Source organism: Panthera tigris, chromosome A3 (genome assembly GCF_018350195.1).
Source record: "Panthera tigris isolate Pti1 chromosome A3, P.tigris_Pti1_mat1.1, whole genome shotgun sequence".
In the NCBI taxonomy this organism is placed as follows: Eukaryota; Metazoa; Chordata; class Mammalia; order Carnivora; family Felidae; genus Panthera; species Panthera tigris.
In genome coordinates, this window is record NC_056662.1 from 73,960,284 (window position 1) to 73,983,424 (window position 23,141).

At 38.2% G+C, this 23,141-nt stretch overlaps 1 protein-coding gene and 1 long non-coding RNA gene across 2 annotated transcripts in view; one reads left to right on the forward strand and one right to left on the reverse strand.

Annotated features, from left to right (window-relative positions):
• Positions 1-12,982, forward strand: part of LOC102961254 — a 130,335-nt gene extending 117,353 nt beyond the window's left edge. Inside the window, exon 5 of the long non-coding RNA XR_006215726.1 lies at positions 12,843-12,982. This is a non-coding gene — a long non-coding RNA (uncharacterized LOC102961254). The remainder of the gene's footprint in view (positions 1-12,842) is intronic.
• EFEMP1 (EGF containing fibulin extracellular matrix protein 1) overlaps positions 786-23,141 on the reverse strand; it is a 61,552-nt gene continuing 39,196 nt past the window's right edge. The window contains exons 5-11 of the mRNA XM_042981425.1: positions 17,096-17,218; positions 12,976-13,095; positions 11,873-11,992; positions 10,660-10,779; positions 6,211-6,334; positions 5,932-6,127; positions 786-1,413 (exon numbers count right to left, since the gene is read on the reverse strand). Of these exons, the coding sequence (XP_042837359.1) occupies positions 1,252-1,413; positions 5,932-6,127; positions 6,211-6,334; positions 10,660-10,779; positions 11,873-11,992; positions 12,976-13,095; positions 17,096-17,218 (965 nt within the window). The 3' untranslated portion in view covers positions 786-1,251. The remainder of the gene's footprint in view (positions 1,414-5,931; positions 6,128-6,210; positions 6,335-10,659; positions 10,780-11,872; positions 11,993-12,975; positions 13,096-17,095; positions 17,219-23,141) is intronic.

The following is a 23,141-nucleotide window of genomic DNA, read 5'->3' on the forward strand; positions in this document are numbered from 1 at the left end:
GAGAAATTTTAGTTATAAGTGAATTCTTAGAATTTTAATTTTACTCAGAAACTAAAACTTCCTCAGTACAATACCTTTTCTTCATTTTTTTCCACATCCTGTGGAAGTCCTGAAATCAGGGATGTTCTTACATTTACCGAGTGTTAAGGATTGAATGTCTGTGTCCTCCCCAAATTTATATGTTGAAATCCAAATCCACTTCCAATGTGATAGTATTAGGAACTGAGGCCTTTGAGAGATAATTAGGTCATGACGGTGGAGCCCTCATGAATGAGATTAGTGCTCTTATAAAAGGGACCCCAAAAGAGCTCACTCCTGTCTTTATACCATGGGAGGATATGAGTTTACAACCCTGAGGAGAGCTCTCACCAGAACGTGATCGTGCTGGCACTTTGATCTTAGACTTCCAGGCTCTAGGTTGTGAGAAATAAATTTGTGTTATTTATAAGCCACCCAGTCTATAGTATTTTATTATGGCAGCTTGAACTGATGAACACACTGAATTTGCTTCTTCAGGTCAACTCCACTATGGTTTAAAAATAATTTATTTTCTCATCTACTCTCTGCAGATTTCTTCACATAATAATTGTTCTATGGCTACCTTATTCATTTTGGAAGTTTTGCTTACTTTTTTGTTTACATTCATAATAAAAAATTCCTGACAAAATTTAAAATATTCAACAGAAACCAGCATATTATACAATAATTATTTATTACCAAGTAATAAACAACTGTGTTTACACTGATAATGAAAATAAAAAAAACCAACACAAATATGGCAGATCCTCATTTTCTAAAGAAATATATCTTTATTGACTTTTTCCATTTTGTTACAAAGCAGTTAAAAAATTCATCCTTGAACTTGCATGCTGTTCAATGTTATGAGGCTGCCTCCTTATGAGACTGTCAGTGGGGCTGTAGTAAGTTTCCTTAAGCACCACAGAAGATAATCATTGCTTTGTCCCACTTTTACAGAAAAGAATCCAAGTTTCATTGGATAGAGTATGCTTAGCTCTCTTGAAGAAGACCAGTTTAGTGGATTAATGTATAATTTACATACAGTAATAAAGACAAACTTTGAATCTTTACAGATTAAATGCCCACTTTATACCATGGTGTAATTGTTTGAATTATTGGTGAGTGTACAGCATATAGATGTAGATGTACTAGATACGTCTATAAATAAAATAGTGCTTTGTTGTAACAATATTCTTTGGCTGATTTAAATGCCTATAGTGGACTCTTAAAAGACTAAAAAGAAAATGGCCCCACTATTATTGTCAATCTTAACACTGAGCTTGTGCGGAAGGTTCCTATACTGTTGACTGTTAGCATCTCCAGGTCCACGATATATTCTCTTGGTCCTGATAACGACTTCACCAGCACAAGCATTGCACTTACAGGACTTGTTTGCTAAAATAAAAGAAAAAAGAGGGAGGGAGAGGAGAATTTTTCTTGAATTGCAATTTCTATTATTTGTGAGTATACCTAGTCCTATAAGAATTAGGGGAAGAATTTTGAGGGTAGAATAAAAGTCACTACTTAACTCCGTCTTGGTTTCAATCTTTCTCGTTTCTTTTTCCCTTGTCCACACAATAGTCATTACTTCCAAGTTACAGGGACCTGCTTTTCTGATAGTTTTGTGTTTTCTATACATCCCTCAGTATTATTTTTTCTCTTCACTTTTATTGATAGTACCAGTCTTTATAGAGACTGTAGTTCAGGTGAGAATGTGATAATGTTTGAACTGTTAAACAAAATTATCATCTTTCACTTCTTAGCATTATGTATTTGTTTACATTCTAGTAGGTGAAGAGACATGTAAATAATTTCAATAGAATATAGCAAATGCTAAGATATATGAGGTTATGTAGGGTATGTATGAAGATACACTAGGTGAAAAATACAGGGGAAAAGAGGAGGGACCCTAAAGCATTGAGGAAAGGCTTTTGAATGTGTGAGGATAGTCACCAAAGATAACTGGAAGTTTTGTTAAGAAGTGTGTTCAGGAGAACTGAATGCAGTTTCATTCTGATGAAGAATGTGATGAGTGCTGGAGAGTAGAAGGAGATGAGTTTGGAGGGGTAGGTTAGTAGATGTGCGAATCTGAATGCCAGAGGAAAGCAGGGATAGAGACAGAAGATTAGGATTTAGCAGTCACTTCAATGAGTGTACACTAAACTAAGGGACAGAATGTATGTGCGATAAGGCTGGATCTGGGAGAAGCCAATATTTAAGGAGTAGGCAGAGGAGAAGCCATTGAGGGAAGCTGAGAAGAAGCAGATGATTAAATGGGAAACAAATGAATGGCCAGCAGTGTGCAATAGAGTAGTGAGGCTGAGGGAGACTGGAACTGAAAAACGCCCTCTGGATTTAGCAGTACGGATGTCATTGGTGGCTTTTTTTTTTTTTTTCAGAGCAACTTCAGTAGGGTAATGGGAACAGAAGATAGAAAGGTGACCAGGAGGTGAGAAAGCAGAGACTGTGTTTACAGGCTGTGCTTTAAGAACCTTGGCTGGGAAAGGAGAGGAGAACAAGGGCAACATCTAGAGGGAGGCAAGTTGAAAACATAGGAGGTAAATGGGAGTTCGATGGAGCAAGGTTCTAGAGGAGATGGAAGGAAAAATACAGGTGGTGGATTGGCCTTGATTGACAGAAGTGAAACCTCATCTTGGAAAAACTCAAGGGAGAAGGTAAGAAGGGGGACACATGAACTTAAATTTGCAGAGGTGAGTGGGAAATTCAGGTAATTCATGTCTGTTGGTCTCAGTGGTTTCAGAAAAGTAGGGGAAGGGTCCAAACTTAAAGCATGTACAAACTGAACTCACCTTCCTCTCCACACTGGTTCCTTCTTCCCTATCTTAATAAATGGCACCACCACCATTTACTATTGCTTAAGGCAGAAACTTATCTTTGGAGGTTATCTTTGGTGATTCCTCCTCCTCCACTTCCCCTTAGCAAATGACTTACCAACTCATATAGTTCTTCCTATATCTTCATAAATCTGTTCACTGTTTTTGGACTCACTGCTACCACTACCACACTAGTACTGCATCTCTTGAACTACTAACTAGTCTTTTCATTTCTATTCTTGTCCTACTCCAATCCAGGCTCTGCATTGTAGCCAGGCATCATTTTTAACATGAAAATCCAATAGCAAATTCTCTACCTGAATCCTTAATATGATCCCTAAGGCCCTGCTCATCTCTCTAGGCTTCTCTCAAGCCACTCCACTGACAGCACTTGGAGTTTCAGACCAACTGGACTGATTTTTATTCCTTCTATTTGCTAGTCTTTAATTGCTAGTCTTCAGCTTAAGTCCACTTCTTTCAGGAGGCTTCCAGACCATTCCTATCTTCTTAGCAGTTGACCTGTTAGGCATCCAAGCGCACTTGCAACTCCCTATTGTAACATTCAGCATAACTGTGAGCACTTGCTCAGTGTCTTGACTATGACCTCCATTGGGGTAGGGATTGGCTTGGCTTCAGTCACTGTTGTGTCTCTAGAATCCAGCAGGTGCTTGCCCCTTGAAGGTAATAGTAATTCCTTGAAGGCTTTGGTTGAATAAATTCTTTCATTTAAAAATATTTTTTGAGCCCCTGCCAAGTGCCAGGTACATTCCATGTGCTGAGTATAGAAGAGTGAATCAACAGGGGAAGTCTGTTTTCATTACACCCATACTGTAGTGCATGACATAGACCAATGAATACTATGCAAAGTGGTGATAAAGGCTATGAAGAAAATAGGCTCAGTAAGGCATAGATATTGGGTGGTATGGGTGGGGAGGATGGTATTCTGCCTTCTAGTTTGTGTACTACTTCTTTATAATATGTCCCCTTTTCCAGGGAAGAAGGTTTTCTCAGTATTCTCTGAAAAGGAATATAAGTAAAATCCTATATTTTATAATCTTCAAAGACCAGGTCCAGTATCATGACCACCAAAAAACATTCTTTGTCTATTCCAGCCAACATTAATTCTTTGATGTCTTGGACCACGGAATTAGACATAAAATTGCTCCCTTTCCCTGCCCAAAGGTGTTAACTTTCGCCACACAGCAATATTTAAAGCTGTTTAAAATAAGTGTGTATTACATACACCTCACATCGGTCTGAGGATACAGTAGGTGCTTAATTAAGGCCTGCTGATTGACTCTTATGCCTTCTACACAGGTGGATTTTCAGTGGAGAAATTTTGTAGCATTTAACCCCACTACTTTTTGAATTACGTGATAAGAAATAATCTTAGAATGGCTTTTTATTTCAAATAGTTTTTGTTTTAAACAATTTAAAATTTAGTCTGGGATTATAAAAATTGGCAATGTTTTATATCACTTATGGGAAAAAAAAGATTTTACTTGAGAAAAACACTGTGAGAATTTATATTTGAAAATATCAAGTCGATAAATGCACTGATATGAATCATAAAACTTTTAAACTGCTATGTTTATTGCAAGGAAAATAACATGCTGGAACTTTGCTTAACTGTCGATTATGCTAGAAATTTTATTTTTTTAAACTATAGCTGAAAGTTCAAAATGGAAAGTTAGTTTTTAAAAAGATTTTGAGATGAACCTGTTTTATTGCCATGGGTTACAAATAATGTCATTTGTTTGGGCTAGAATTATTAAATTGGTATTATCTGAACTGTGTGAAATTCATTTAGAGTAAACTTCTTACAAATATCTAGTATATCTCAAATTGAAAGCATCAAATGTTAAAGAAGTTTATTCTTAGCTGTTAGAAAAAAAGAATAGCAATAGATTTGGGGTTGGATTTTTTCTCTTCAGAAGTTGGTCATAAGAAATTAATCATTTTTAATTTACTGGCAAAGAAACAATCACATAATTCTGGAGTTGGAAAGGAACTTAAAATATCAAAGAACAGGATAAACATGTAAACATTAAAAATCTGTAAACTTCACCACAAAGATGAATTTCCCAATTTACTTTTCATGTTCTCAAAATGAAATATTGACTTTAAAATTTGGTTAAAAATGAAGAGTGCCCAAAGGAGTTTTGAGAAAATTGTAACTGGATGAATAACATCCTTAGCGTGAAATAGTTACCGTAACCCTGCAAACTGCTTGGTGGGGTGCCATCATTTTCACATGAAGTGGTGAGCCGTATTTGAAATATGTCAGAATTTTAACCTAAAATGAACTTTTTGAGCCTTTGCAGGGGGCCTGGAAGGCTGAGGCATCAGAGTCAGGGAGATCTGCTCGGAAGCCCTTGGAAGGATGAGGGGGTGGTGAGAGCCAGTTTAAAGGAAGAGAGGCAGGGGCATGGGGAAGCAAAGATAATCCAGGAGATACTGTGAAGAAAGAAATAGCAGAATTTAGAGAGAGATTTCATCTAGGCAGTGAAAGAAATGGAAAACACAAAGGTGACCTCACATTGTGTGCCTGGAGGTTTGGCAACAATGGTACAACTCCTGGCACATTTGGTGCAGGGGGTTGGGGTCATTTTTCAGGGACTTCCAGGTTTCAGTTTTAGTGTGAATGGAAATAATTTTGCAGGTGTGACAAGGAATTTATAGTTTCTGAAAAGTTCTCCAGGAATTAATTTTTCTATGTACAATTAAATAACTATCACTGATTTGTGGTATCTATTTGGGGTATGTGTGTTTGTGTAGGCTTGTGTTTTGTAGGTCACACACAACTCCATTAGAGTCTTCAACTTGGTTTCTGAGTGACTTTAGAGAAGCTCCTAAATCTGAGTCTCACTTTTCTATAGAGATGGAGATGAAATGTTAGTATCTCTCTGACAGTGTTACCAAGGGGATTAAATGAGATAATGCACACAGGAAGACCTTACACAATGCTTGCACATAAAAACTCTTTAAATGTTAGCTTTCCTTCCAAGTGAATACCACCAAACAGCAACAGCAAACTTGCACTTTTCCCAACAACTATGGCTGCCCTCAGTGTACTCACTCTTAGGTAGAACTCTCCATTTTCATTTCCAGATTTAATCCGAAAAGTATTGATAGTATTGGCATAAATGGTTGTGGCCTGTATCTGGAAGATGTCTGACGGCACAGACCTATCAGATCGGATGCTCATGTATTTGTAGACTATGGACTGGGGAAGTTCTCGGCACACCGCACTTGAGACTGGGCAAACACATCGGCTGCAGAGAAAAACAGAAATATTTCCCAGTTTGGCTGGTAAGACCAAAGCTTCCTGCTTTCAAAAGTTCTAATTTTCTCTTACTTCTCTGATGTTAGAATGTACGGATCTTGACAAGGATTTCGTGGGTAACAACGGAAGCCACCATGATAATTCCAACACATTTCATCTTCCCGACATTCATTTGTGGTCTCACACTCATTTATATCTGTGGACACATAGGGTAAAAGAATTTACTGATGTAAATAAATTGTGTAAGTGGCAGATTAAGGTTTGTAAGGTAAGAGGTATATGGGGATCTAGGTTAAATTTCATTTGTTTTTAGACACAAGACTGAGTAGGACTTGCATTTAATTCATTGCATTTAATTCAGGACAGATGTAGCCTAAGTCGTCCTAGACAGATTAGTATGTGTCATTTGATAATATTTTTTATCAAGCACCTATTGTTCATCTGTTGAATTCAAAGCCAAATGTTAGCCATTGGCCATACTTATAAAAAAGTGAAAGAGGGGTGCCTGGGTGTCTCAGTCAGTTAAGCATCTCACTTCAGCTCAGGTCTTGATCTTGTGGTTCATGAGTTCGAGCCCCACATGGGGCTCTGTGCTACCAGCTGAGAGCCTGGAGGCTGCTTCGGATTCTGTGTCTCCCTCTCTCTCTGCCCCTTCCCTGCTTGCACACACACACACACACACACACACACACACACACACACACCCCTCTCTACCTCTCTCAAAAATAAATAATAAACATTAAAAAAAAAAGTGAAAGACACCAGTTCTTGCCCTTGGGTAGATTGTAATTTAGTTAAGAATACAGATATGGCAATAATTATAAAATAAAATGGAATTAAACAAGAGATAGATAAGTGTACTAGCAGATTAGAAGCGGAATAAATTCTGCCTGGAGGGTTAGAAGGCTTCAGGAAGGAAGAGGCATCTCTGTTTGGCCTTGAAGTGTGGTGGGTAGACAGGATTTTCATGGTTGGGGTAGGGAGGGTCTTCCAGGTTGAGAAAGCAGGAAGCAAAATCTATGGAGAGGGCATCTGAATGTGTGGCTCAGGAGTTCCCAAAAGAGGTGAGGCTTAGAGGTGTGGACATGCGGGTGGAGTACAGTATGCAGGTGGAGACTTGATGCTCTGGGAGTGGATAACACTGTCTGGAGGAAGCATAACACAAGAAGTGAAGCTATGAAGTGTTCCACCTTGGACAGCATAGATAGCTATTTAGAGACAGTGTGTTAGAAGGGGAAGTAAAGAAGGGGCTCTGATGAGAGGCAACCCAGGAAGAGGCAGTGTGAGGAAGCCAGAAGGGAAGAGAGCCCCAGAAAAAGAGGGCCATAGAAAGGCCAGGCTGGACAAGGACTGGTTTTAGATTTGGGAATTAGGAGCCTTCATATGACATCTGAGAGAACACTTTCACTGGAGAGCCATTATATTTACAACAACAACAGCAACAATGAAAATTATATTAATGTTAACATCCCTGGCTATGTCTGTCTCCTGTTACATATGAATAATGATTTAGATTTTATTCAATATAAGCCTTTCTGAATCATTCCTCCTCATAATCAGGTACGTTCATTCATTAATTTACTCATTCCATAAGTAATTTACTGAATCCCTGCTGCAAGCCAGCAATGGGCTAGTTGCTGGGATTTAATCTGTTTTTCCTATCAGAATCTCATACCTCATGTTCTTTTTGGGAGACCTTTGTTGCTCTCTGCTTTGCATTATTGAAATCTACATGTTTGTCTTAACCCTTCCATTAGCTTATAAACCCCTTGAGGGCAGGGCTGTAGTATCCATCTTTATATCCCTTCATCACCTAGCATTAATGTAACTCAGGGGCACCTGGCTTTTAAGAAATATTAAATTGAACTAAGTTGTTCTTCACACAAATCATGTAGACATAGGTGAGAAAGATATTATCTCTATTTGACATGGAAGAAAAACAGATAAGGGTTAAGTAAGTTGCCCAAGTTCATACAGTTAGTGACAGGCATCTTTCCACTGTAAGGTACTGCATCCTCTAAATGAGAATAATTCCATGCCTTGTCTTTGGAGGAAAAAAAATGTATTTTTCCCTTCCAAACTGGCCAAAGCTATCTGGAACCCAAGAGAGACTGGAAGTTTCCAAGAGTTTCCAAGAGTCAGTTATAAGAAGTGTCTTCTTTTGGAGTGGCTATGGCTAAAGAAAGAATTTAGATCCCTTAGAAGAAATTACAATCAACTTGTCCTTTCAATATTCTTCACTCCTCTGAAAAATAAAGATGCTGTTTAGCTACAAGGAAAACTAAGACTGATTTGTTATGTGGAGACCAAGAAGGGCAAAAGGAAACTTTATGTAATAATTTCATTTATTACTTCCATTAATTTAGAGCCTAGCATAATTAACACCTTAATCATTCTGGAATGTTTTTCGGAAATTATTAATAGTATTAAAATATTTGATGAATGTGTGTCTGTGTGTATGTGTATTCTCTCTGTTTCTCTGTCTTTCTCCTTCTCTGTGGCCTCCCCCACCCCATCCAAACACACACAGTGTTTTCATTTTTGCAAGGCTGTGGAAATGAGAACAGTTATTTCATCCTCAAAATGAGCTTTTTGTGTAAAGGTAAGAATCTGAACTCTTTCGTTTTTACTTTAGTCTATGGACGACGTTGGGAAGAGATGATTTTAGTGGAGAAAACCAATTGCTTTGTACCTTAAAAGAATGTTAAGTCTCTCTCATAAAAAATGTTTTTGGCTTAGCCAAACATTCTGGAGCTGCATATCTTCAAGATATAACACTCATGAATCCCTTATTTGCAATTCTAGTGCATTTTTCACCTTTAGTTGTAACTGAAATGTTTTCATATACTAGAGTAGGCAGGTAAGATTCCATTGTATGTTAATTTGTTTGTCTTTTGCTGAGGATCAAATCCATTTGTGATAAAAAAACACATAGACATTTTTTTGCAGGACTCCAGGGAAATTGGTTAGGACATCCCACTGGCTAACATTTTCCTCCATGTAATATTCATGTTAAAAGTCTCAGTTAGGCTTTAAAAAATAAAATCATTGGAATGCAATGTTTTCCCACAATTAACTTTAAAGTCCCCAGTAACCTGGAAAGGGGATTAAAGGGGTTCATTGTGCAATGAATGCCATTCTGATTATGCTCATATTTAGTAGATGGAGTCTAGTTGAAAGGCCATATGCATACTATAAAACCGCAGGTCCTGGATGTTCGGTGAATTAATATTTTCCTATAAAATCATGATATAGACTGAGTATCCCTAGTATCTCTTTTCCTTGGTCTTTTCCTTTCTTGAAGGATTTATTGCTCCTGTATGTCTTTCTCAGTTCTGATTAAAAAGGACTCTCTAGAGAAGATTTGCTACTAGTCACTTACATGGCTAAGTACATGTTACAAGAACATCTTGGGGGTGCCTGGGTGGCTCAGTCGGTTAAGCATCTAATTCTTGATTTTGGCTCATGTCATGATCTCACTGTTTGTGAGATCGAGCCCTGCATTGGGTTCCATGCTATCAGTGCAGAGTCTGCTTGGGATTCTCTCTCTTCCTTTCTTTCTGCCCCTCCCCTGCTCGTTCTCTCTCCCCGCTCCATCAAAATAAATAAATAAACTTAAAAAAATCTTGGATTGTAAGGCTTTATAGTTTATGTAAGGCTTTATAATTTTTATGTATATTATTTCATTTCATTTTCACAACTCCCTTTTCCAAAGTTAAGGGTCAAAGATTTTCATAATTTGTTCAGAATTACATAGATAGAAGACTAGGACTCAGATTTTCTGTCTTCAAGTTTAGTCATTTTTTTTTTTACTTGTTCACTGCTTTATGTAAATGTAGGGGTTTATACTAGCCTTTCTAGGATTATCTATACTTTTGGTTCTATCCAAGCAAATCTTTTCCCTGTTAAAGAAATTTTAAATGACATTGTAGCATTGGAGGTGTATAGGTGTGAAGATTACCTGAATGTTTATTTTAAAACTGGACCCTAGGATATTAGCTATTTTTGGATCTATAGTTTTTTTTGCTGAAGAATTCAAGCTAATTTTAAGACACATGAGGCTGATTTTCTCAGTACCTAAATTACTACCCAATTTATAATCTTGGTATTTTAGAGAATTGAGACTAGTTTGAGGTTTGCCTAACCCACATATTAAGTTTATTCTCTGGACTCAAACTCATGGCAAGATATTTTAATAATTGAATCTTTTTGGGTTGTGATTAAAAGATGTGTATCATAGAGATTATATAGGCTATATAGAAGAGATATCAGTATTTTATTAAAATTACTTACATCTTAAGAAAGAAAAATAATTACTTTAAATTTCCAAAAAGTCAGTGTTAACTGAATAATACCCTTTTGATGAGATTTGCATAATGCATGATGAGCAAGGGAAAAAAGAGTTCAAATTATATGCAAGATGGAAAAAATGAAAGTCTATGGTAGAGAATCCTGTAACTCTGTCCCTGCTTTTCCTGGTTAAAAATGAACACTTAACAGATATGAAAACGATAAGCCTACCTTGACATGTTCTACTTCTCACCACTTGGTATCCCTGGGGGCACATACACGAGAATTTCCCAGGTTCATTGACACACTGATATTGACACAGGTAGCTTGAGGTTCTGCATTCATCAATATCTGTTGAATTAGACAAGAGCAAGGACACAGAGTTGAAAAACGTACAGGTCACTACTTTGGTAATATTTTTAAAGATAAGGTAAGAGGGTAAAAATACTATAAACTCTAAAAAAGAAATATAATACTTTATAAGAAGCTCAAAGGAAAATTATACAATATCAGCTCATTTCCCCTAGAACTTTGCCACACATCAGTTTTACTCAATTATTGCTGAGAGTTTGGCAAATCTCAGACCTCACAATACTGACTGAACAGACTGAATGAATGAATTGGGAATTCAAGTGAAGAATGCTTTGCATTTCTCAATGGTGATGTCTTTGTAGTTTGTTCAGAAGGGCAGAAGCAGCTGTCCAGAGCCAGGCCCTTTTGGTTTTGAGCATAGTGGCATGATGTGAAACCTCTCCAGGTGGGGTATGACCTCTGTGGCCCCAAGTAAAGCTGGAAGGAAGTCAAAGACATCAAGTGTCAATGGCATTCCCCTCAGGATGTCTTATGCCTTTTGAATTGCACAGTGGAACACTCATGGGCAATGGACTCTGAAGGTCATCCTTCCAATTAAATGGCCCTCTTTTTACTCATGTGGAAAGCGAAGCCCAGGCAACTTAAGAAATGTGTGCCCAAGTCAAACAGTGGCAGGAATAAGACTACAGAACAGGTCTCTTGGTTTATATTCTACTGTTTCTGAATGTGATCATTTCTCCTCAGACTTAAGTGTGTGTACCAGTCATTTGGGATTCTTGTTAAATGCAGCCTCTAACTCACTAGGTCTGGTCTGGGGCCTGAGATCTCTATTTCTTGCAAGTAGAGACAAGGAAGTGTCAATGCTGCTGGCCATCAGATCACTTTGAGAAGCGAGACACCAGAACACCCTTCTAATTATTAGACCCAGCCTGTATCTAATATTTCAGTTATTTTGTCCCTTCTCCTTTCTCTTGGTGACAAACTAAAAAGCCAATGTTATCACAGAACTTAATTAAAGAATAGAATTTCCATGCATAAAAATTTGTTTTCATAAACAGGTACATAATTGGATAAAGCAGCAGAAAATATAGGGATTGAACTGTTATTGCAAATTATTTGGAAAATATTTCACCTTCACAGTTGAGCCTGTCACTGCTTAGTTCGTATCCTTGATTGCACTGACAGATGAATGAACCAAGAATGTTGTAGCATTGCTGAGCACATTGATTGCTGGCATCACATTCGTTTATATCTGAAAGGAAAAGTTATATACACTCATATATCTACGTCTTCAACCATATCCTTACTCTTTTGTACCTATGTCATCTAATGATAAGTGAATAATTCCCTAGTTGGATTCTTTGCCTTGCAGAAGCTCACTGGAGAACATCCATTCAGGTTTCATATTTGTTGGAATAACTTCAAACATCTGCCATACACTTCTTTTGGAAATACCAGAATATTTCTTTCTGGGGATGACAGTTAGTTTTGTGTTTGATGAGTCTTTCCAAAAGAATTTAATGATTCTAATAAATATACATTCCAGCATCTATTTTCTTTTATTGTTGTTCAAATGCAAAGTGCCAAGTCTATAAATAATTGATATAAGACATTTGTACTGATACAGTCTCTCAGCATGCTGTGGTGAAGATTTATCTGTGCTATTTATTACTTTTTAAATGGGTTCTGTTAAATTCCATTACAATTATAGCATAAGCTGTTGAGACCCATACAGAGTTTTGCAATGCTCCAAGGCACTGAAAATGTTGTGAAAAGGCATTTTTCCTGCACTAGATTCTTTCCATGTCATGCCAATCTTAAAATTTGTGCCATGACACTGCATTCTGAAAGGGGAGAAGAAGCATGTAAAAATCAGATGCACTTTCAGTGGAAAGTTTATGTACTTGAACTTGCAGTAACCCTTTGGCACCTTCAGCATTTATATCACACACTGCTGACTAATTGGTGTGCGTATATCAGTTGATCTGTAGTTTTTTATATTTTTGATAAACCCACAGAGGACAACTAAAAACCAACATTAACAAAGTTTCCATTCACATCTTGATGTGTTTTAAGAGACAAATTGGTTATTGTCTTTTCAGCTTTGTGCAGGGAAGATGATGGAAATCAGTTCACTCAAGAACACAGAAAAACTGGAAATAGAACAACATGGTATGACGTTTCCTTTTTTTGAAGATAGAAATCAGTCAGTATGGCAGCGCCCCAAAAGCTTACCTACACAGGTATAGTTGTTTGCGGCCAACTGAAACCCAGGACTGCACTGGCAATAAAATGATCCTGGTGTGTTCACGCATCTTTGGTGGCAATATGGAGGGATGGTGCATTCATCTATGTCTGGGTTATCAGGCACACACACAAAGAGAACCAAATTATTAACTATCCATAGTTGTTAGCTCTTAAGTTCTCAGCAGGACATTATCTAGGAAACCTAGCTGGAGAAAATCTCCCTTAAAATAATTGTCCCTATCTTTTTAAATTAGTGTTTGTGTTTTAAATATACTCTGCATTCTGCAGCTGAGTGAGATGTTAGAAACAAAGACTTCATAAAGCTGGTTGAGTGGGTTGAGATTTAAAGACAGAAGAGTAATTATGACTATTTCACATATATATAAGTATTAGTTTGGGGATCTAAAAAATTATTTGTAATGGTAAAAGTAAAAAAACAGAAGAATTGAGCGATGTAGCATAATCTAAGCGACAGGAGGTGTGGTCCGCTGCTCAGCTGGTTACATTGGCAAAGTCACATAAACGTCTGGTATCTAGGTTTTTTCTTTTGTAAAATGTGGATAGTAATACTTGCTATGTGTATCTTATGAAGTTTCTGTGAGAATCAAATGAAAGAATGCCATGGAAGGAATAGGACGCTACACAAATTACCTCTTGAGAGTGACCTCTGACACATTGATGAAGTGTTCCAGGCTGTGTTCTTCTCAGATAAATATTTCCAACTATAAAATGCTCAGGTGAGAACTTGCAGAGTAGGATTAACATCTTAGAAGCATAATAAAATTTCATTAACTCTACGCTTTGTGACAATTCTAACATGGAGTGTGTGATTTAAAACAACAATTATGCACATACTATGTAAGACTATGTAGTGACACTAACTTCTGATAAAAAACAAAAACAAAACAATAATGCTGAACCTTTCTACCTAAAACTGTGGAAGGCAGTATGCTTAAGTGGCCTCAGGATAACCTGAATTGGAATCTTTGTTCTGGCAATTACTAGCATGGTCTTAACCTCTCAAAGCTTCCATTTCCTCCTCTGTAAGTGATAATACTACAATATGGTCGACTTGTTGGGAGGATAACATGAAATTATGTAGGCAAACTTTCTTGCACAAAATGGGTAAAAATAAATGGCAGCTATTATTAATAAGCTGCAAAATAGATTTGATTTCACTTGAATATTGAAATAAAAGGTAATGATATTGACATGGCTTTCTACCTCATTTATTGAGGTGTCTGCTCAAATGTCACTTCAGGGAGGCCATCTCTGCCCATTTATATAAAATAGCTTCTTCTGCCCCATCTGTCCCCTTTTCCTACTTTATATTTCTTTGTAGCCATTGATACTCCTTGGGATTGTGTTATGTGTTTATTTGCCTCTTGTCTGTCTCCCTCACTATAATGCATGGCAAATAAGACCTGTATCCTTTTGAGGCAAAGGTAAAGTATTTTTTGTCTGTTCACTGCTGTGTGCTTAATACCTGGAACAGGGTCTGGCATAGTAGGTGCTCGATAAACATTAGTTGAATGAGTGTAGACTTCATACTAATTAAGAGCAATTTTAGCGTGGTTCTTCCTAGTACCCAGTATTATAGCCAGGTGCCAGTATTGACAGTTAGTTTCTATAAATGGTATCTTCTAATAGCTCCATGAGGGCCGTGATTCTGTAAACTGTGTTTGTTCACCATGATGGCCCAGCACTTAGAACAGTATGTGGTATATAGTCAGCCCTCAGTAATACTTGATGTATGTCTTCTCAACCAGTAAGCATCTACTGAATCACTGTTATTTGCAAGTGCTGTGTTTGGCACTGCTGGTTTTTAATGATGATAAATACATGTACATTGTACCTTGTCTAGCATGGAAGAAAGGCATGAAAACATATTACTGCATGGAATGATAAGATCAACAATAAGAAAGCTACACAAGGTACAGAGAGAGCACCACTCTACTCAAGGTGTGGCCTGCTGACCACTGCTGATCCATGGACTATTTGGACCAGTCCATGACAAATAAGTACAGAAATTCAGAATATGTATTTAGGAATAGCAATTTGGTATTGCCACAACATTTTTATTGTATTTTACAGTAGTATTGATCTGTAACAGACTAGAAATTTACAAAAAAAGATCCATCAAGGGGCACCTGGGTGGCTCAGTAAGCCTCCTACTTTGGCTCAGAGGTCATGATCTCACAGTTCATGGGTTTGAGCCCCGCATCAGGTTCTGTGCTGACAGCGTGGAACCTGGGGCCTGCTTCCAGTTCTGTGTCTCCCTCTCTCTCTCTGCCTGCCCCCACCCTGCCACCCCCGCTCACACTGTCTCTCTTTCAAAAATAAATAAGCATTAAAAAAAAAAAGATCCATCAAAGTTTGAGAAGTACTGACAAAGAGGAGGGAGTAACTAATCATATCTGGGTAAATCATGGAAGACTTCTCAGAAGAAGTAACCCTGAGCTGGGATTTGGAAATTGAATAGGAGTTTGCCAGGGGTGCATGTTCCTGGTGCTGAAAGAGCTTATGTACAGACACTAAGGTGTGACATTGTGTGATGTATGTGCGGAACTATAACTAGTGGACAGGACTGAAGTGTAATATTTTGTGTGTGTGTCGGGGGGAGGTATTGATACCACAGAGGATCTGATGGAAGAAGATCTTATATGTTCTGTTGACGAATGTAGAGTTGGTTCTGTGGGTGAGGGGAACACCAGGGCAGCCCCATGATTAGATCTGAATTTAAGAATGTTTCTTCCTGCCATATCATATAGGGCTATAAGAATACATTTTATTTTTAATTGTTCCCATAGTAGGTTGAGTTAGTTCTTTTTCTATACCTTTTATACCCTGAGGTGTTTATTTTCCTGACTAATCCAGTGGGCAAAACTTTGGTGCCTGTGGAGTTTTCCACACAGTCTTTTCCTAAATCACAGCTTCAGTCCCACAAATTCTGGGCCTTTCTCAGAGGCTGGGCACCAATCCCAGCACCTGGGCACAACCCCATGGCAGGCAGAACTGGGCCAGGGCCCATGAGGAGCTCAGTGTTGACATCCTGATGTCAACAGCCAGCATTCTCAGGCGAAAATTGATGCTAGCTCCCTGTCCCCACATTCTTATCCTCTCTTACTAAGAGAAAAGAAGTACTTTCCACTGATGTATGGTAAAAGGCGGTATGTAAATCAATGTCAATATCATATGAATGCAATTGACACAGGGAGTCAATTTAGAAAGTTTCATTCCTGGTGCTGGACCTCATGACTGATCCCAGAACACATTTACTTTTTACTGTTTACTTCTTATTTGCCAGTCAGCCTCCTTATACTATGTTCTTCCAGTCATTCAAAAAAAAAAAAAAAATGCACAGAGCATCTACTTGGCAGGCACTCTTCAGGGACTGGGGAGACAGCAATGACACAAACCAGATCTGGCCCCTGCCCTCAGGTAGCTCAAGTAGAGCTCTCAAGTAGAGGCACATGCTATACTTGGCTTTGCGTTCCCAGCACTGCACCCACTTGCAACATAAAGAATGTTTAGTACATGTCTGTTAACTCATCACATAATGATAGTACACAGCTATTCCACCCAGGACCAGGCGCTGTTCTAAGCACTCCCACATGTGAGCTCCTGAGGTAGGAGCTCCACACCACAAAGGAAAAAAGTTAACACACAGCCTATGTAAGTCACTTGTGAAGAGCCTCAAAGTGAGTTGGGGGTACAGCTGGGATTTGAACCTCACCATTTGCCCTATAAGCTATGCTATTTTATGAACCAGTGAATAAGGTTCATGTCATCAGTGTTTTAGTGCTATGGCCCCCAAACAGCTAATTTAAAATGATCTCCTTGGTTGCTTTTGTGGTCCCATCCATATGCCAAATTTATGCTTTTGCTTAGTCTACCATGTAACCGACACTTTATACCCGGAATACACTCACCCTTTAGGTTAGCTCTTTCTCATTAATGTGGAAAACGGATCAGTAGTTAATGAAAGAATAAGCAGTTGTTAGCCATCATTCTCCAAATAAATGTGAGTGCTTTGTTTTGAATGACTGAGGTTTAAGCAAGTAAGAGGTTTAGGACAGGATTTTGCTTATTGTTCTGCTGTACTTACCTACACACTGCTCTCCCCGCTTCTGGTACCCCGGGGGGCACTGACAGGCGAAGGAGCCTCGTAAATTGATGCACACTTGGTCAGCTCTACAGTTGTGAGTTCCCGCAGTGCACTCGTCTATGTCTGTTAAAAGGTAGCACAGAGTTTGAGTTGGTTGGGCAGATGTTGCTATCTCCCCCATTTAAAAAAAAACTGAAGTATGGTTGACACATAAGTTACACAAGTTTCAGGAATACAACATAGTGATTCCACAACCCCACACATTATGTTATACTCACCGTAAGTGTAGCTATCATCTGTCACCATACAATGCTATTATAATACCATTGACTATATGCCCTATGCTGAAATGCCATCATAGTTTCTTTTAAGGAAATAAAGTTTTTGCCCTATTCTTAAGATAATACTCTGTAATATTATATTGGGAATGTTTAAAATTATAAATGATTTCAAGTGTTCAGATAACAATTTTGTAGATGCCAGTGTGTACATTTAACACACGCTAATATTTAGCTGTACTTGCCTTGGCTCACTTTATTTTCAGAAATGAACCATTTGAGATATAGCTAAAGCCTTACTGTATTCTCATGTCTTTACTCACCCGCCTGCCACTATCCTGGTAGGTGTGAACCCTTCCCTGAGATGTTTTTTTTTACATTTATTACATAGATCTACATCCATTAGAATACACAATATTGTTTTGTGTTTTAAAGTGTAAATAAATTGTATAGTACTTGCCTTTTCCATCCAATATATTGCATTTGAGATCATTATGTTGTCAAATCTCTAAAAATCTGTCCAATAACCAGGTATAAATCAAATTTAATACTATGCATTTCCAGTTACCTTTCCTTGCAAACTTCAAAATGCAAAGGATTCAACTAGATCATATTTGTCTAGGGGAGATAGACTGGTGTAGTTTAAAATACATATTTTCCCAAAGCATTTAATTTCAGCTAAAAAACAGATATTTCCCCAAAGCAATTGTATAATTTACTAAATGTGCCCTAAGGATTAGGGCACATTTTCTAGTTCTAGAAAAGTAAAAAATGCTCAGTCATAATATAATGAATCTGTTATAATGGATTCCTCTGGGGTCAAAGTGTGATGTGAATTTGTGTGTGTGTGCACTCATATTACAGTAATTTATAAGTGAAATTTAATTTTGTCTTTTCAACATTACCTTCGCATTGTTTTGTTTCGTTTTTTACCTTCTCATTTAATTAACTCTCTTACATTATGAAGTTAAATAGATGAGTTCAGAAGATGAAAGGATTATGTGATTTTGGCATTCCTCAACAACTGAACAGTTTAAGCTTTGTTAAAAACTATTGTACAACTCAGGGCACCTGGGTGGCTCAGTCAGTTAAACATCCGACTTGGGCTCATGTCATGATCTCATGGTTTGTGAGTTTGAGCCCTGCGTTGGGCTCTGTGCTGACAGTTCAGAGCCTGAAACCTGCTTCACTCAGGTTCTGTGTCTCACTCTCTGTCTCTTTCTCTCTCAACAATGAATAAACATTAAAGAAATCTTTAAATTAAAAAAAAATTGTACAACTTGGAATTCCTAGATGACAAATTTTGCATAAAAACTGAGACAGGCTTAGGGAGCCTTTGATCATCACTGTGGCAAACCCAGGGTGGTGCTTTGGAGCACATAGTGGGCTAAAATTCAATACAAAAAATGAGCCATCTGCAATGAGAATGTATTCCTCAATTCCTGACTTCCTTTAAAGAAGCTCAGAGAGTGGCTCCTGGTATGTTGCCTTTCAAGTCTGTTTCCAGGGAGAACTGCTGCACTTACACTACTAATGTAATAATGTAGGAGGTTCCGGTTAGAAGAGACTTGTCCTCAGATGTCGGCTTTGAATGATAAAAGAGATTCTTTCCAAAAGGAAGAGGGAGGGGAGATGGAAATACTTGGGGGATGTATGTCTGTTTATTGGATAATACCCTATAAAAGCATCTACTTCACATAATTCTTTGAACCTGGTTTTAAAATTTTGGTGACTTTTTGTTACATTTTTAAAATTTTTGTTTTGAAATCCATCATCATCATCATCATCATCATCATCATCATCATCACCATCATTTTCATATCAGTGATTGTAACTCTGTCCTTCTAAGGTCCTATGCAGAGATGCCACGATCTTGCTTTGAAATTATCTGCTCTTTTTTTTGTGTCTTCTATTATTTTCTCTTATGCACTTGATGAAAACATTTCTACTGGGGTTTCTTTCAGAGCTTTATGACTCGCTAATGCAGAAATGACAGCAGAATTCCTATTGTTTTATGTCAAGAACATTTGCCAGCATTTGCAGTGATAACAGCCCTGAGAGATACAGAAATGTGAGATTCAGATGTGGCAAGTTCCCTCAGTACACGCTGGCAGAAGATCAAGGACTGGGGCTGGCTGCTGCATTTTCTAAGGGAGGCCTCGCCAGTGAGGGCGGCTTTTCTTTCTGAGACCTCTCTGCAAACCGCCTCCACCCCATCACATTCCCCATGTCCTACAATTTCCTTCCTACTTGCGTTCAGTTCTAAGGCTCTTTGATAAATAGGCTAATATTTCCAGTGGCCTTAATATATCATTAAATAGGTTTTAAACATAAACATTGTGCCACCTGGACCTACTCCATCTTAAGAACCAGGTCCATTTACTTTCTGAGAAAGATTATTGAATAAAAATATTAAGTGAGTTAAAATAATTTAATAGTAAAAAAAAAATTGCACTGCCACTATATTCTATCCTTTCTCTATCAAACAAACAACCAAAACTTCCATAGGACTCACTGCACCTACCACTGACTTGTGATACTTTTAACATACTTTGTACATACTTGGACTCACTTTAATTTTTAATTCTTTCAGATGGGAAACTTCTTGAAATTCAATAAAACACAATTGCATCAAATCACCTTTAAGAAATTATTCCAAAGGAGTTGATTGTTTGCTTCATCATATACTTAGAGCTGGATCTGCTAGGAAATGAACTGACTACATTTTTTTTCATGGCTTCTCCAACTCAAGCTTAGAATATTTATCCTCTCCTTTGCTCTTAGCAGTTTATCTAATGCTAAAGGACACATGGACCGGATTTTTTTGAACTATCTTTGATTCTACTATCAATTCATTAGTTTATAAAAAAATTTTTTTCATTAGTTTATTTAAATAACACAATTTTATGATTTTAAAAGTTGTACTTTAAGACCCTGTTATTGGAGCACCTGGGTGGCTCAGTCAGTTAAGCGTCCAACTTTGGCTCAGGTCATGATCTCACGGTCCGTGAGTTTGAGCCCCACGTTGGGCTCTGTGCCGACAGCTCAGAGCCTGGAGCCTGCTTTGGATTCTGTGTCTCCCTTTCTCTCTGCCCCTCCTCTGCTCATGCTCTGTTTCTCCCTGTCTCTCAGAAAATAAATAAAACCATTAAAAAAATTAAAACCCTGTCATTACTTATTCACAAAGCATACATCATATGAGAAAGTCATATAAGAATCGTTATAAATTGTTAAACTATTTTACTCTTGTTTTTTTAAAGATCTTATTTTAAAGTAATCTCTACACCCAATGTGGAGCTCAAACGCACAATCCCGAGATCAAGAGTCACATGCTCCAATGATTAAGCCAGCCAGGCACCCCTATGCTTTTTTTCTACTTGTGTGCATTTCTATATTTCTTAAATATCAGAAAGTTAATGTAATAGGAAAGTCACTAAAACACACATCTATGTCAGAGACTTGGAGCAGAACATCTATCCTCATGCAGGTGCACCAGAAGACCTGGTTTCCCAGGCTTTTTTGTTCATGAAAGGTCTCTGTGGTGAGAATATCTCTAGTGGCAAAAGCACTGCTTTATTCATATGGGAAGCAACTCAGGTCAGCCATGATTTTCCTGGTAATTTATGAAAAAGTACTTGGGGGAGAGGAAATTTTGTTTTGCTTTTCAACTAGCTTACTTGGTTCTTAAGCAGTTATTACTTAATACATTCCCTGGGCCCTGGACCCAAGCTCTTTGTGGATGGGGTCTACATCTTACTTTTTTCTGTATTCCTTTTTTTTTTTTTTTGAAAGAGAGAGAGTGAGCAGGGGGAGGGGTAAAGAGACCGGGAAAGAGAGAATCCCAAGCAGGTTCCTGTCAGTGCAGAGCCCGATGTAGGGCTCCATTTCACAAACCGTGAGACCATGACCTGAGCTGAAACCAAAAGTCAGATGCTTAACTGACTGAGCCACTCAGGCGCCCCACTCCCCACCCCCCCCAACCCCCATATTCCTAGCTCCTAGCAGAGTGCATGAAACATAGTGGGTTTTCAGTAAATGTTTGTTCAATAAATGGATGAGCAAATGATAATTGTTTGATGGAAACTGATACCTAGAGTGTAAGGAAAGTAGGATCAGTGTTTTATCTCATCGAACTAATCATTTACGTGGAAGGGTAACAGGCAAGATGTGAGAAACAGCAAAAGCAGCAAGATGTCAGCAAATGGAGACTGAAGTAAAGCAATGGCGTCGAGAACGGTAGAAACTAGGAGGAATAAGGCAGCATCAGAGGTTGGGCAACTGTGGAAGGTTTGCCAGGCTAGGTAAGTTTTGAGCTTCATTTTGAAGAAGGTGAGGAGGCTATTTCTAGGCAGGAGGCAGGTCACATTAGAAAACATGCCATGAAACAAAGAGGTTTGCATGAGAAGAGTGGCAGACAGCTGGAGTCAGCACCGCTGGAGGGGCAGTGTGAGGAGCCTGGTGCAGTGCCTGCTTGAAGGTGCTCAGAACATGGTGGCTCAAGTCATAAGCAAAAATTCAGGGCCTGAAAGGTGGGATTGGAATTTGAATTGAACACCACAGGGAACTGCGCTAAACTATGTAGACACAGCCTAATGTAAACATAGCCAAAGAACAAAATAATAGAGTGTGCTTCCTAAAATATCACAACACGTAAATCAACTCACATTTCATCGTTCTAATGCATTAAGAATAGCTAATGGCAGTATTTGGTGATTCCCTCATTTTTCAAAAATGTGCCCACACTCTCCCTCCTAGTGATTTATACTGTTGTAGGGCCCTTTCTTGCTGACTTTGGCACCATCAATGCTTCAAATAATGCAGTCTGATCTTTGCTCGGCTCTCACTTCTAGCCTCTTTATCACACTGACCCCCAGTCTATGGAACTGCATATTTGGTTTCCTCTCAAAAGTTAATGGAGGCAACTGTGTCCACATCTCTGTGGTGTCCATTAAGTCCCTGCTTAGGCCTTCATTCTCTATGTTTTTGGCTCCTTCCTGTCATTCTGACTCATATTTCCCAAACCCCTGACTCATGCTGCTTTCTCTCTCTTATGCAACATTTTAATCTCTGCAATGTTCTTTTCATAATTTGATAACTTACCACGACATGGACATTCAGTGTGTTTTCATGGGCAAACATGTTTTCTGTAGCTTAAATGCTTTAGATTACCATTTAGACACTGTTGCTTTAGATTTAAGGAGTAATTCAGAACTACTTTGGAATAAGCCACCACTGACCAAGGTTGAGAACACACTGAAATAGGAGGAAGGGAACTGAAATGATTTTGCATCTGTCACTGCCTAGGTGATCTAGGACCACAGCATCAATTCTTTTTCTCTGTTTCTCCATCTGTAAAATAGACTGCCCATCCTTAATGATGCATGGATTTTTAAAGTTCAGAATCTTCAAAATATATCTTTTTGTTTTCCAGACTGTAAACACCTAGGGTAAAATGGCCATATCTTTACTAGTTCTGTGGGGAGCACTGTGCATGCTCTGTAAATATTACTTGATGGTGCTGTCCTTTGAACTGCTGTGGTAAAAGAAAAGGCAGTGGTTAAATTCAAGTTGCTGCTATTTCTTCATCTGCGTGGATTTAAAATCTTATTCTATCTTCTACAATCATACTAATTTAATCTCATAAATGGAGTAAAGTAGGAAAAAAAGGTCAAGGATTCATGTTTGCTATAAGAAGGAGCTACTTTACTCCTAGCCTCTTCCTCTTCCTTCCTTCTTTCCTGGCTTCCTTCTCTCTCTCCCCCTCCCTT